This window comes from Galeopterus variegatus, unplaced genomic scaffold (assembly GCF_000696425.1).
Source record: "Galeopterus variegatus unplaced genomic scaffold, G_variegatus-3.0.2 Scaffold1705, whole genome shotgun sequence".
In the NCBI taxonomy this organism is placed as follows: Eukaryota; Metazoa; Chordata; class Mammalia; order Dermoptera; family Cynocephalidae; genus Galeopterus; species Galeopterus variegatus.
Window position 1 is genome coordinate 284047 of NW_007727816.1, and position 15725 is coordinate 299771.

Consider the following 15725-nt stretch of genomic DNA (forward strand, 5'->3'; position numbering starts at 1 on the left):
CCTGTTAGCTCAATGGGCTAGAGTGTGGTGCTGATAACACCAAGGTCCAGGGTTCCATCCCTGTACAGGACAGCTGCCAAAAAGGAAAAAAAAAAAAAAAAAAGAAATCAATGAGGGCTAGCCTGTTAGCTCAATGGGCTAGAGTGTGGTGCTGATAACACCAAGGTCCAGGGTTCCATCCCTGTACAGGACAGCTGCAAAAAAAAAAAAAAAAAAAAAAAAAAACAGAAGGAGAAAAGAAGTCAGTGTTTCTATTAGTACATTTTTAGACTGTGGATTCCAGAACTATAGCTCAATGTATCAAGGGCCAGAATCAATTTGGATATAACAGAAGAACTCCAGCCTTCTGCAAATCCTTGCTTTGGGAGCTTCTGCATTTATAAATAAGCATGCGCTAGAATTCAGCATGTCTTTTGAGTTGGTCTGTTGAAAACATGACCATCTAATACAGTCACCCTTCATTTGGGCCATCCTTTGCTGGTTAGGCACACTGGCAATGAAAGATCTGAAGGCATAAACTTGGCAGCAGCATCACAATATCCAGTTGGTCCAGGGATGTTAACATGCTCATTATGTGCATTTATTGTGCTTGGACTCCCCGCTGTCCAAATCTACCCTGGGTCTCCAATCAAGAAGAAGTATTGATAGGAACACTGCTGATATGACGTGACTGGGGACAATGCAGAGTGACATGACCCGAGGTGATGAGGAGAACACGTATGGTTTCCTGACCACCCCTCCCCCTCCCTGCCACATGTCTTAATGCACATTACATCCCTGCCTTGGCAGTCACAGTCAGAAAAGCCAGAAGACATTTATGAAGCTGCATCCATCAATCCCACCAATGGTCCAGCTGAAATGCTGTCAATCTACAGACTGGCTGTACCCACTACCATGCACCCCACACTCGTGCCTGTAGTTCTAGCTAGTTCCAGGGGCCAGGGAGGCAGTTCCCCAGAGCCCTGACGCCTTTCTCAAAGACCCACTGGGATGCCGATAGGAAGTGAAAGAGTTGTCCGAGTTGGCACTTGCTCCAGTAAGAGGGAAAGGCAGCAAAAAGAGGAACAAATTGGGTTTCAACCTGGGACCAGGATACAGAGGAAATACACATCAAAAGTAAACAAAACTATATACTTCTGGTTGCTGAAGCAACCTTCCGAAGCAGGTGAGCTGCCCCCACTTCTGGCCCCAAGACACAAAGGCTCAGAAGGCCACTTTTAAGCATATACTCTGTTTTGTATTCAGAATGATCGTTATCCTTTATGCAGTACCTGAATTTGCAGCATATGCATGGGACTGTAGCTGAACTATACACTAATGTCCTAAATGTCTCAATCTAAACTGTTGTATTCAGAGAATAATTTTGTAATTTCCTATGTGAATTTTTGATTGTCCTAAATATTAGGGAAATGTCTTACAATTACTAAAACTATTTTCTTTTCATTAAATAGAGATAACTTCCTATCTTCTTCAGAGAGCATTCTGTATGTATGGATTTAAATTTTTCACCCCTAAACTCATGGACAAAATTGCATATTCAACACTTAAAACCAAACTGCACATAATTTAACCTTTTTTTGAGAATTAGGAACCTTATTTTGAGATCTCTCTGAAATTTGAGAATTTCATAATGATTTCAACTCATGTTGCATAAAAGAAATTAAGCGTAGCACTGACAGCTGACCTGAGAATGGGGTATCAATGGGCAGTGTCTGTAACGGCAGTTTGGGCAAGGTAGTCCTCAAGTGGTCTTCTCACCTTAGTAGTGAAAAAAATAACACAATATGAACTCTTTTCACTTTAGGTAGTCAAGTTAAAAGCTGTCACCTCATCCACAACATAAAAACAGTCTCAGAAAACCAAGATTAAGGCCAACTTAAATTTTAAATCCCATGGTGGTAATCTGGGATAAGACAGGGTTTCTCTTTAGGCCAATGAATGAGAATTTTTTTCTCCTTAAAAAAGAAGATCATTATTGTCTTTTAGGAGAGTGATAAAGGCAAAAGACATAAAGTAATGAGCTTAAAATGGATTTTCATTTCTAAAAAATAAAAATGCGCTGGGCCAATGGAATTACTGTAGAATTAGTTATGTGAAATTTGGTTATAAATGACTAAAGAAACCATTAAGATTAAGGGCATCATATTAATGAAAAAGAATTACTAAATTACTGTCTTTTGATGTTTCCTCTGGTAATTAGTACCTCTTTCCTCATCATATGATATATACTCTAGAAAAATTTCCAAAGGAATTAAGTAATAAAATGTGTTTTGAGGGCAATAAAAAAAAAATGAAAGAAGGAAAGAAAGAAAGACTGGGACAGAATGAAGAAACTAAAGAAGTAAAAAAAAAAAAGGCATTTTTAGAAGAGCTTCCAGGATTTGAATTAAGTATGGCATTAATTTTTTCTCCACTAAGTCTTAGTGTTGGCAGGTTTCTGCTAAAACGCCGGCATCTCACGGCTGTGGGAACTGGTGATGGGAAGTGCATTATTATACACAACGATTGTACTAGAGAGAAACTGGATGGGAAAATAACACCCTAGAATAGATACAAATGAAATTCATGTATCAAAACCAATACTGTGAAAATAGTTTAAATGTTTCTTGAATTTATATCTAGTCATTAACCTAAATGCAGATTTTAGTTGAAGCCGCACTTCTGACTCATGGGCAGGAGGCCCGAAAACCCGTGGCGTGGAAAATTGGCAGGAGGAAGGATATTGAATTGGTCTCCCTCGAAAAACAGATTTTGGCAGCCGTAGTCTCCTCCCCGAGCAGGTCTCTCCCCCTCTCTCTTTCTTCCTCCCTGTTTCACTTGACCTCAGGAGAGAGGCCACGGAAGGCCATAGATGAGCTGAAACAGCAATCCGAGGTCCCCCTGACCACTCGCCACAGGCCTTTCTCACCACCTGGAATCCCCCAGAAACCTCCCGACCCTGGACTTGCCCTCTGGAGCACCTCTCTGCTGGGATGTCCCCTTCTAGTGACTTCGTTTTCCTTCTAACCTCGAAGAAGGGAGTGGGGTGGGACACTTGCCCCAGCCAGTGACGCTGAAGGAAGCTGCAACTCACGCAGGGGAATGACAAACTCATTCCCAGAAACCCAGAAAATCCATTCCTGTCTTCTCCCACTCCCGTCCCATACTGTCTGGATACCTCGAGGAAAGTCAACATTTCCTCAGACTTTTATTGAGTCTAGAGGACAGAATCCAGGGACTTCTCCACAATCATTTCTCCACCTAGGAAGACCCTAAGGCCCACCTCAGCCCTTCATTTCCGGCTCGTTTCCTCCTGGCTAGCCCTAACCCTAGCCTCCATGAAGCAGCCCAGGTTAGTGGAGAGTATTCTCCTCCCAGCTTTGTCTCCCTCCTCCCCCAAACCCCAGAGCTTCTGAGGGAATGTTCACCAGGTCCCTCTGGTGGGTTCCAGGCCCTTTGCATGAGCCAGTTGGGGTAAGAACCACTTCCCCGGAGTGAATGTTGTATCTGCGTGCTGTGCCTGTGCCTCTCGCTGGTTTTCACAGTGATCTTTTCTCTCTTTGCAGCTGGTTAATAATCCACTAGCAAGTCAGGCTGCAGCGGCTGCAGCAGCCATGGGCTCCCTAGCAAGCCCGCAGGCCTTTGCCAATGCCCTCTCCAGTCTTCAGGGGGTCACAGGTCAACTAGTTACTAATGCACAAGGACAGGTGAGTGGGAGATGGGAACAAGAGTGAATTTTTATGGCAGATTGAACTTGGAAAGGAAATGAATTTCTTTTGCATGACAGTGATATGTAACCGCATCTATTTGAGGCAAATAAATAATGTTTACTAGCAATGTCAAGAAGAGAAGGGTTGGGAGGTGTTTCTGTATTTTAGAAGCAAGATTCTTTTTCCTTCCTTTAGAATGTGAAAGTTTTATTTTGTTTTTATTTCTATATGATGACTCATGTCATAACCTAAATCGGAGAAGTTACCTTTCAAGACCAGGACATTCTTTAAGAAAAAAAAAAAAAGGTTAAATTTTAACAATAAAATTACAGTTTTGCCTTTTTATTTTTTACTTTTTCTTAAAACTTGGACAATGGGGAAACTGGTAAGTTTCCCTCCCTAATTGCTGTAAGATTTCTAAATTAGCCTTAATAAAGCCCATTTCTGAATGCATGGGAAGGTTATGAAGTCCTGTAAAAGCAGCAGAGGACAAGTGTGAGCCCGCACGAAGCCCACTGCAGCTCAGCCCCGGCCCCGGCCCGCTGCCCATGCTCGAGGAAACTAGCTTGGAGACTTAGTCTGCCGGAACCAGCACACCTTCCTCATGTCACAGGAGAGCGTCCATTCCCTTACACCATCGCTCAAGTGCCCTTGTGCCATGAGGTCACCAAGACACTGACAGAGCTTCAGATGTCCCAATAAACCTAAATGCTACGTAAAAAGCAAAGACGTTGATGATGTCAGGGGGACTCTCCATTGGAGGGTCTGACCCAGAGCCCACCTCAGTGGTTAAGGCCCTTGGCTCTCCAATGAGGTTGTTGATGATTGTGAAACACAAGGGGGTAGGAGCTTGTATTCCTGCAAAGGTTTTCCCTCCAGCTATTGATTCACCCAGCAGAGTGTTTACGTACTCCCTGCATGGCCTGCTGTGTGCAGAGCAGCAATCGCAATGTCTTGAACCCTGTTTTTATTTTACATAAAGAGTAAACAAAGATGCATTATAAGCTAAACTGTCTCCATCTATGTCCCAGGGGAAAAAAAAAGCTGACCTTGTTCTATTTCCTGGCGGGTGCAGGATTGTCCCGTCAGAACCCCGAGGGCTGAACGATGGGGCTTGTCAAAGAGAGGCCCCATGTAATGAATCATCTTATCACAGGTGCACAGCACACATATTAAAAGAGGGTTGTGTGAGCACTGTGCCCTCTACAGTAACCTTTCAATGTCTACTTTAACCCTTGTTCCAATCCCTTTTCATCAAAGGATCATTTTATGCAGCTGGCTCTAAATGGAGGCTCTCAAAAGCCTATTAAGATTTCTGGAGGGATGGGGTATTGGTGCAGAGGAAAAGTTGGTTTTAATATCTATAACTCATGTTCACACCAGGGCAGTCCCAGAAGCTGCTTCCTAGAGCTTTGTCTGGAAATAGAACACCCCACTTTTCTCCTGCCAAGCAGTCAGCCCTTGAGATGTAAATTTTAAGAGCTCCATGTAGAAACCATATCCAGGGGTGGGTATTTCCCTCTGATTTTTCTCTTTCAATATCCAAGTAAAATGCACTACTACACCCCACCACTTGAGTATTTGTGATGGAGAAAATGCTTTACTAGTTAGAAGGAATTATTAGGAGTTTCTTCTTCTGATCATTTGGCCAGTTACAAATTCTCAGGGCAAGAGTTAACGACCTTCACTTTGTTTGGCCTTTGCCAGCCAGTGATCCCAGGGGTAGCTCTCCCAGCCCATGAGTGTCCATAAGGAAATGATCTTCAAAGTAGAAGGTTGATTGGTACTGTGCATATGTTGAGTAAGGGTGATTTGACTTTTTTTTTAATTTTAGAAACTGTGTTATGATAGTTTATTTCATATGGTACACAAACCTCCTACAGTGAAAAAGAAATTACATTTACAGAGAAACCAATAATGCCTTGCCTCATGAAGACCTGGTCTGAGTTTTAACACACGTGGACAATGGTGTCATGTTCTCCTAGTGCAGAAGGAGTCCAGGAGTTAAAATACTCATTTCCAGTAGATGAACGGCCACATTCACACAACCCTGGTTTGTTGTCTTTTTTTGATCTTTGTAATGTGAACACAATCATCTTCCCAGGAAAAGGTGCGTGTCCTGCATCTGTTGGCACAGATACTTGGTTGAGCCTTATGAAGAGGTGGTGAACACCTATGGTCAAGTTAAACCAAAACAGACAGGCAAAAATTATTTGGTGTGTGTGTATTCTTTTGGCTTATTTTAATATGGTACAAAAAGTGAGAATACATTGGAATCAAATTAATACAATTAGCCTTGCTTAAAATACCATGTAAACTAATCACTACACCCAGCCCATTTCCAATTTCTTAAAAGTCTCCATAGAGCTTTCCCAGAAAAGGTACAAAGAGAAAACTCTTAATATATTTAGAGATTCTTTCATCTGAGTTCTTGACATCTACTTTTTTCAAATTTGAAATTTCACCCGGGGGTAATAACGTTAAAATCTAAAGCTAAAGTTTGCAAAGCACGTTTTACTTCCCTGACAGCTTGCTGAGCTTGGTATGTGGAGAAGGCATCAGGCAGGGCATTTTATTATCAGAAAGGCTCTTGCTAAGATTTTTTTGGCCACCTGGAAACAAAAGACAGGATTGCCCAGTAGTTAAGAGCCCTGATGTTGAATTCAGACCTACCTAGGATTGGGTTTAGGCTCCACCTTTTTCTAGTCCTATAACCTTGGGGCAATGACTTAACCTACCTAAGCCATAGCCTCGTCCTTAAAGTTCAAGTGGAACCTCTGAGAGGCAGCCATACAACACACGGCAGTGCCCACAGTGCAGCCACAGTGCCAGGGCTGGCACTCCCAGGGTAGATGTCCCTAGGTCTGCCCCGGCTGGGCAAATGCCCACTCCATGTAGGAGACTTGCCAGAATCTTCCTCCAGGCTCTTGGCCTTCAATTCTCAACAGGAAGAAATCCCACTACCTAGGACTTACAGTTCTGCTTTCCTTGTCTTGGAACGTGTGTTTCCATTATCTTGATCTCTGTAAATTTAAAGGAAGGGGAAATCTTGACATATTGAAGGGGTTTTTTTCTGTTCTTTTTTTCCCCAACCAGTAATTATGAGCAAAAACTTCATATGAGGAACAACTTCAGTTATCTTTATACCTTTCTAACCCTGCCCATTCATTACTATTAATTCAAAGGACAGATGCTATTCAATGGAATTATTAATTTTAACAGAAAAACTGCGTTCTAAAGTCACAAAGTGCATATCTTACCTAGAGATGTTAAGTGTTTTAAAATCATATCATATCCAACTTGGCTCTGAGGTGGGAAGGTAGCAAGCGTCCTCCTGGTAATTAGTGTTCATGAAATTGATGACAGCCGTGGCGTTGCTGAGAACACTCTAGTTTTCTTTACTTCCTGGGTCAGGAACCCATGTGAGTGTGGAAGGTAGGAAATGGAATGAGCACTAACCGTGGACTTGTTTGAATCCCAGGTCGGCCAATAACTAGCTCTGCGACCTTGAGCAAATCACTTGAGCTCTCTGATCCTCAGTTTCTATGACTATAAAATAAGGATAATAAAATCTAAGCCCCTAGGTTGTAAAGATTAAAGAGATAATGTGTGGAAAAACCTCCCACAGTGCTGGAGTACATAGTTAAAGCCTTAGTAAATGGTTGCCGCAATTATCATTATCACCACCATCGTTCAGAGTTTTGTCTGGCATTTTCTGGAAACCTGTATTTGGTTTAGATACACAGCAAAAGGCAGTGCAGTGTATAGGCAAAAAGAAAGGGTTTCAGAGCCAGACTGCCATTCACCAGCTGTGAGACCGAGAGCAATTTTTTAATTCTCTCTGTGCCTCAGTTTCTTCATCTGAAAAATGGAGATGATAATGTCACCAGCTCCTAGGATTAAAATGTTTAGAATGGGGTCAGGCACGTATCCATCATTCAGCAAAGCTATCACTCAATGAATGCGATCCGTAACAGGATGGTACGTGTTTCGGTTCATAACTGTGCACACAACCCTGTGCTAAAGTCCGTATGTGCGAGGAATTTGAGAATGTGAGAACCTTCGTAGTAGGACATTATTTTATCTCATCCTTATCTCATCTTCATCCTCATCCTCATCCTTCTGGGTAGTTCAGTAGGGGAGTGGGGGGGAGCGTGAGTGTGTGTTTGTGCTCCCGACACCCATTCAGTGGGTATGTTTGAGGTTTGGCAAGTAGATTTACTATCGATTTGTTCAGCTATAGAACTGGCTTCCCTTGTGCCCCTGGCAATATCTCCTTATTGGAGTTATTGCAGAAAAGTAAAAGCAAATGAAATTTTATTTTATCTTGGGGCTAAAGAAAGCATTCTACATTTTAACTGAAGCTCAGAATATTTCCTGATGAAATTAAGTCCTTGACCACCATGAAATTTTCTTAAGTGGCAGCAAGTAAAGTCAAAGACCTTCCCTGGTTCTTAAAGAACCAATTGAGGGAAAAAAAATCAGCTAAGCAACATTACTTTCTTTAATGTATAAAAAGAAGAAAAGAGACTTACCCATTCATGTTACTCAAGAATACACATACCGTTCTGGTGACTGAAGTATATGGCTGAACAGAGCTGGTTTGGTGAGAGAAGGATTTGCTATAGCAAATGAAATGACTTCAAGGCTATGATAAAAGAAAAACAATCTACTGATATCAACAGCAGCCTATGCATTGTGGCTTAGAGGATACACCCTTGATTGTACACAGCTATTGACTGTGACTTGCCTCTGTTCAAAAGCTGTGGGCTGGAAAGGGGTGGATGCAGAGGTGGGAACACCACTGGCACCAGCTGGAAAACCATTCCAATACCATCACTTCAAATGTGGTTAAAAATCCGTATCTTAGAATTGAAGAATGATGCTTACATGGGGATACCCCTCTGAGTTGTGATAATAAGCTCAATAACATCTCCAGAGGGCAATAGACTAGCTAAGTGCATGGCTTTTGATTGGAACATAAATGCTGTCATTTATGCTCTGTGGCCTTGGATGAGTTATATAACTTTTCTGGGGCTCTGTTTCCTCATCAGTAAAACGGAAATGATAAGACTTCTCACATATATTTGTCGTGGGGTTAAGTGTGATAATAGCAGGAAAAGCATTTAGCCCAGTGCCTTATATATCTCAAGCATTTAATAAATTACAGCTATTCTTTTTAGGGTAAAAAAAAAAAATAGCAATTGACCCTGAACTATGGGTTACTAAAGTAATTTAGCACATAATTTAAATGGAAAGATGAGAATTTTTTTAGAGCAAATCACTATAAGATAAACGAAGACAAAGTTATAATAAATGCAAATCTCAGGCAAAGGATGGAGATATAATGAATTTATTCAAAAGTGTCTATTGAGCCCCTCTGTAGGTTTTAATGTGTCTGCTTAGAAGAACTAACAAAGCTTTGGCTGTGCACATTGCTAAAACTATTTTCAAACCCTCTGGTAAAGGAAGAAATAGTGTGTAATTCTGACCATGTGACTAAAGCACATACGGTGCATTAGACATATCCAGCCAAAGCCAGTTCATCAGGAATTTAGGGAGTGTCACATATATTCTTTTATTTCACTTTAATAATGAAACACATTAGATGTATAGATAAAATAATTTTTTTACAAAAAAGTACAAAAGACACCCTTGTTCCACTATCTAAACATTAACATTTTTCCATATTAGCTTTACTTTTCTTCCTTATTTTTAAAAGAAACAAAACATTACAGATACAGCTGAAGACTTAACACCTCTTCTCCCCTTTCCAAGGTGATTATTATGATAAAATTGGTGGTTCCTTAACACGCAAGTGTTGCATTCGTAGTACGAAATACTGATTGAAAAGGCAAAATACAAAATATGTACAGAATGATACTGTTTTTTAAAACACACAGAAAAGCAATATATTGTTCATACATTTTGCGTAAGTAAAAAACAAGTTGAAAATCCAGAGTTGGTGTCTGAAAATTCAGACTTGGTGTCTGTAAGCTTTCTCACAGATATTAGGAAAAGCACAATCTATTTATATAATGGTTTGGGCCATGTTTTCTAAACTAAAAATCAAAAGAGTCTGATAAAAGATTTTATTTTCTCATTTACAAATGTCATTCTAGGAAGTTTTTTTTTTTAATGGTGTAAAAATTAAATCGTGTTGAGTGAACTATATTTCAAGTAGCATTTTTTGAATAGAATAAAAATTTTAAAAATCAGCTCTTTCTAGAGACTAGAAAGTGCATGTTCACGGGGTTGGTAACATCATGAGAATTTTACCCTGGCTCCATCCGACTTATAAAGATGAAACAATAACAACAATAAACAACCTCAATCTTTCTAATAACATATCACATCTCCCCCTTGAGCCCAGTTGAGGGCTTTATCTCCTCATTTCAGAAGAGCCAATTGCATTCATGTGCTGTTTCCCTCGGAACACGATGAGCCCCTCAAGATGCTCCATGAGCGGGGTCCCCGGGTTCCCTGGTCCCCTGGCGGGGCGCCGCGCAGCCGTGTCGCGTGGGACCCGCCGAGGGCTCGCGGTTCCTCGTCGTGCATGGAGACCCCCGCCCCAGCTTTCGTCCTGCACCCCCTTGACCTTCTTAGCCCCGCTCTCCCAACCGAGCATCTGCAGCGCACACTTTAAAGATGCTGCAGGAGGTAATTCACGCTCATTCCTACCTTACCCACGTTTTCTTAATGCGAAATCATTAAGTCAGAAAAGAACCTGGGGGGGGGGTGAGGGGGGGCTTTGCGGTGACTTCGGGGCTGCTGACTTGAGGGCACCCGCCTACAGAGCACGTTTGCAGAAATACGGGGTCTCAGCTGTTGCAGGAGCTCCGGGGCACTCGTCATGTGCAAACCCAGGGGGAGAGCGCATGCGGCCGTCCCGGGCGCTCCCGAGGGCGGGGCGGCTGGGGACGGGGAGGCCGGGGACAGTGCAAATGAAAGGGTTCATCGCGTTAGGTCGTCAGCCCGAAGAGCCGGTCGACGTACGGAGCTGGAAGGAAAGCCCCTCTGGAGCCCCCTGCACGCTCCTCCCCGGCAGCGCAGCAGCCGCATGTGCGGTGCAGCAGGAGGGTGGCGGCACCCGGGGCAGGTCTGCTGGGGAGGCTCAGCACGACGGTGGCGCTGCCGCGCCTTCCTCTGCGGATGCTGGAGTCTTCTGTTCTGGTGTTTAATTCTCCACCCGTGAGCCTGTCGTTTTCCCGGGGAAGTGCTTTCTCCTGTAGGCTCCTGGATCAGGACCGCTGAGCATCCTTTCCGTCTAAAGGACAGCAGCGGGGCCAATGAACGAACCAGGCAACCCAGTTAACAGCTATGGGGCTAAGCGCTTGATGTTTCAAGATGCCCTTTTCAAACAGCGCCCTCGGAGCCAGGCCGAGCTCGTCGGACTTCGTGGGTCTTTCTTTCACTGGCGTGGCCTACATTCCAGTCACTGAGCCCTTACACAAAGTGAGACCACCAGCTCGTGTCCCCGTGGCTCGGTTCAGCCTGCAGAGCTCTTTTACCGTCTTAGTTCTCACAGGAGCGCTAGGCTTAGCGGAGTGCTCCTTCACACCAAGTGGTTTCCAGAAAAGAACAATGACAATACTGTCCCCCATGCACTAGCCTTCACCATGGGGCTGGTACCATCCTCCTACCTGAGCCCTTCACAGTAGGCTTGATTATTCCAGCTGCACAGACGGACAAACTCTCCAGGTGTCCAGAGCTCAGCGACTCCCTGGGACAGCACCTTTAGTAAGTGCTAGAACTGAGATTTGAGTCCAAAGTCCACACCTATCCTCTGGAACCACCCTGACTTCCTCAGGTTCAAAGACCTGGTTCATTTCCTGGATGCTCCATAGAAATGTCACAAACACCAGAACCTTCGTTTCTTCATCTGCAAATGGAACCCTAACTCTTGCCCTCTTGATCTCACAGAGTTCTACACACACACACACACACACACACACACACACACCAGAAAACTGTGAAGACCTATAAACCTCACCAAATAATACAGGGTATTTTAATTTATATTCTCATCATTATTAGTTTTGCTGATGAAAGGAACTGGAGAGGTCTCTAAAGCAATGAGACAGTCTTCATCTTGCCACAGAAAATTGCAGCAAGGCATCCTAGCCATGGGGTACACTTCACCAAAGTGAGCCTTCCAAAGTCATCCTATCCCAGTGAATCTTCTATTGGGCTTTGTAGTAGTATCACACAGCAAGATGATGTTAGAATTGTTGAAGCTCCCAAATGGGCAAAGTCTCATACATTTAAGGCCCCATACATTTTTTAATTCTTCCCTTTGGAAGCTGCCCTTCTAATGAGGTAAGCTCTTCTAAAGAAAAAGAGAAATATCTAATAATGTATTTTGAGTCTAAGAAACCACTAATTTTAAGTTATACCTTTAATAACTACTTTTTTAAGAGGGGAGAAAATACTTCCACATTAAAAGAATATATCAATTGTTAGAGGCAGCTGATTCCACAAATGTTGAAAATGTAAAAAATATGGGGTGTGTGTTATAAATGAGGAAATACTTATTCAATAAATTGCCTTAGCAAACTCCAGTGTCCAGGAAGACTGTACGCTGGGCTGTTGATGTAGTTAGTATTTAATAAAAAGTCAGGGGTGGAAGTGGAAGCTATTTATGTCCCAGTTTTTCCAACTAGAAAATGACAATTGAATTTGATTTGAGTCTGGGGCAAAAAAAAGGGAGAATATGCTGGATTTTGACTTAGCATCCCTAGCCCAAATCAGCTAGCCAAAAAAACTATTTTTATGGTTAAGCAGAGCATTGGCAGAGAGAGGAAAACATTAAATTCACATGTGAGAAACATTCGACCTTTAAATAAACATTCGCTGTAGCATTGACTACACCATATGCCCATAACGCACCCAGTTTTTTTTGTTGGCCCACGAACAACATGATGCCCACTTCTTAAAGATGTCATCAACTCATGGGCCAATAAGAAAGAAATGACAAATAGATCAGAGATAGGTAGGAATGGAAAAGTCACATGTCACAACAGTGAGAGGAGCCTGGTTCAAGTTTGAATGTACAGAAGGAGGCCTTTGCATGACCCAATTGAATTTAATGCTTTAGCTATAGGACATAGCTTCGAATTGCCATTTATCTCACCAACTAACCTTTTTCACCTTGTAAAAACAATATAAGTACATCCTCAGAAGATTTCACAAGGTGGAGAGTCCGGAATAGTAAAGTCGAGACGTGATACAGCTTTATACTTAAAATTAAATGGCATCTGTCAAGCAATGCACAGATAAACAAACAGAAAAAAAAGAGTTGCACACTCCCTAGATCCAATACTTGCCAATAGATACTCACAATGATCTAATATCATTGGAGTAACAGGGTGGACAGTGCAAATGTCCATAAATTCACATGGAAGGCATTCCAGGATAAAGACCAGGGGCCTTCCCATCAGACAGACAGAGGCCTAAATCCTGACGGCATCCCTATGCAGCTCTGCAACCCTAGGAAAGCCATCTAGTATTACTTAGTTACAGTTTTCTTTTCCATGAAATAATACCTGCCTCTCTGGGTTGTGAGGAGGATTCATATTTACAGCAATAATAAAATTAATCAATTGCTGTCATTTATTGAGCACTATCTATGGACCAAGCAGTGCTTAGCACTTGATATATTAAGTCATTTCATCTTTACCACAACCACAGATATGGTATATACCTATTGTACAAATTAAGAAAATTCTAAGATCACTTAGCTAGAAATGGCAGGATTCAAACTCAGTTTCATCTGAAATCAGAGATTGCTCTTAATTGCTGTGCTCTAATAATAATTTAAAATTTGGGGGGTTTTTGTTGATGTATCCTAGATGGCTAGAACAGCACCTGGCACATAGTAAGCATAAATAGGGTAATAAAATCTGTTGCCTGAATGGAGTATTTTATATATGCTAATATGCTATTTGATAAGAATTTTGCATAAATTCATCATTTTATTTCATTCTCACAGTGATCTTGTTCTATTATCTCTAATTTACCACTGAGGAACTGGAGGCTCAGAAAAGTTAATCAGCTTTCCAAAGCCACACTGTTAATAAGTGATAGAGCCTGGATTTAAACCAAATCTGGCTGCTTCAAAGCCCAGCTTTCTTCCAAGCGAAGTTGCTTTCCGCATAACACGTGTCAGTGCCTACTACAGTGCCTGCCATATGGTCATCATCCCATATACTGCTCTCTTCACCCTTTTATATATTTTAATCCACTTAGGGTGGCTGATCTAAAGTAGTGCCTCTTTAATATGTTGGAGTTTTATGTGGAAATGCTTTTAAGTAGGCCATCCAGCATTTCTGTGTCTGATGAAAATGGCAATTGTCTGTTTACTTAAATTTCTTCAATTTTTTAAACTACTAACATTTCAGGGTTGTTGTAAAGAATAAATTAATACAGGATGCTAAACGCCAGGCACAGTGAGTACCCAGCAGGTCCTGTCCCTCCCCACTTACTCTCTTGGCCATGTCTGGCTGAAGCCCGTGGTCCCTGCCGCATGCACGGAGGGCCACTTTGATGATTCTGAGGTAGCTGCCCACACCATGAGTAACTGCGGAAGCCGGACAGTTTTGCAACCCCAGGCAAAATCTCCAGATTATCAGCAGCAGAAGACTAGGTGATGTCTAGCTTGCCTCCGTAACATGACTTTACAGCTGCTGATCACGATAACATCCACTTTTCTCCATAACAAAATCTTTTACTTTATTTAATTAAGAGGCAGGGCCACAGGGATATTACCTGGTATGTTCATTTAACTACTGTAGTTTCCTCTGATGCTCTAGAATAAAAACGTTTCCATCTGCCTTCACTAAATCTGCAAGGGATGTTAGCAAGCTAGTGCAGATAACCGAAGGGAAGAGATAAGTGACATATACAGCTAGAAAAACAAAAATCTGTTTTATTTTTTTTATTTTTTTGTCTTTTTGTCTTTTTGTCTTTTGTCCGTGTCCGGCAACGGATCGCAACCCTCAGTGTTGCCCCCGTACCGGACCGGGGACCGGCGACGGGATCGCAAGCCTCGGCGTTGCTCCCGCGCCTCGCTCAGCCAGTGAGCGGGAGCCGGTCTGTACGTGGGATCCGAACCCTCGGATGGGAGCGCTGCCGCGCTTCCGAAGCGGCGCACTATCCAGTGCGCCACCGGGCTGGCCCACAAAAATCTGTTTTAAATTCACATGGAATTTGAGAATTTGAGTTAAAAATGGAAGACTTTTTTAATGTGAGGATCTTCTCAGTATCATTGGGTTATAAAAGAACTACTTGGAATTTTAATATAAAGGGTGACATTCTTCGGGGAAAGATACGTAAATCATTTATGTTTAGAAGATGATATACACATTACTTTGATGAACATGAAAGGCAGCGATTTAGTGTGCTACTCAGGACTTTGAGGACTCATTTTGACTTTTGAGATCACAAAATCAAATACACTTTAAAATATTTAAAAAGTAGAGTTTCTGCCCTTCTCAGCCCACATGGAGATAAGACAGTAGAAATAGGGACGGTATCTGTAGTTCTGCATATACAGACCAGTTCCTGCAATCCAGAACCTCGATGAATCAGAAGGTGCTAAGGACTTTTCCTTCTTAGAAAACAAATCTGATACTACAAACTTTGTTAGAAATGTTCCAGGTTTTTTAGAGAAATTAAGTAGATTATTTTTTAACTCTGAGTAATGAATTAAGTTAACGGTTTTATAACTAAATGTCTCAATTGCTCTTCAATGCAACTATCACTGTACCGGCTTCTCCATTATTTAATAATGTATATATATGTCTAGCTTGTGAATGATTTCATCTAGCAAGACCGTGAAACATGTTCCTGATAAGGCTGTACTTCAAAAATAACTTTTGAAATTAAAAATTCTAAAATTCTTGCTATTGGTATAAATTATAAATTACTGAGCTTAGAACAGGATGGTCAGAAAATCATTAATGAATGATTTACTAGCAATGATAAATCACATTTCCCTAGGACCAAATTTGAAGTACCAGAGTAGTTAATTCTTTT

At 41.9% G+C, this 15725-nt stretch overlaps 1 protein-coding gene across 1 annotated transcript in view; it reads left to right on the forward strand.

Annotated features, from left to right (window-relative positions):
- Positions 1 to 15725, forward strand: part of POU6F2 (POU class 6 homeobox 2) — a 240052-nt gene that overhangs the window by 183255 nt on the left and 41072 nt on the right. Inside the window, exon 5 of the mRNA XM_008578521.1 lies at positions 3546 to 3686. Within this exon, the coding sequence (XP_008576743.1) occupies positions 3546 to 3686 (141 nt within the window). The remainder of the gene's footprint in view (positions 1 to 3545; positions 3687 to 15725) is intronic.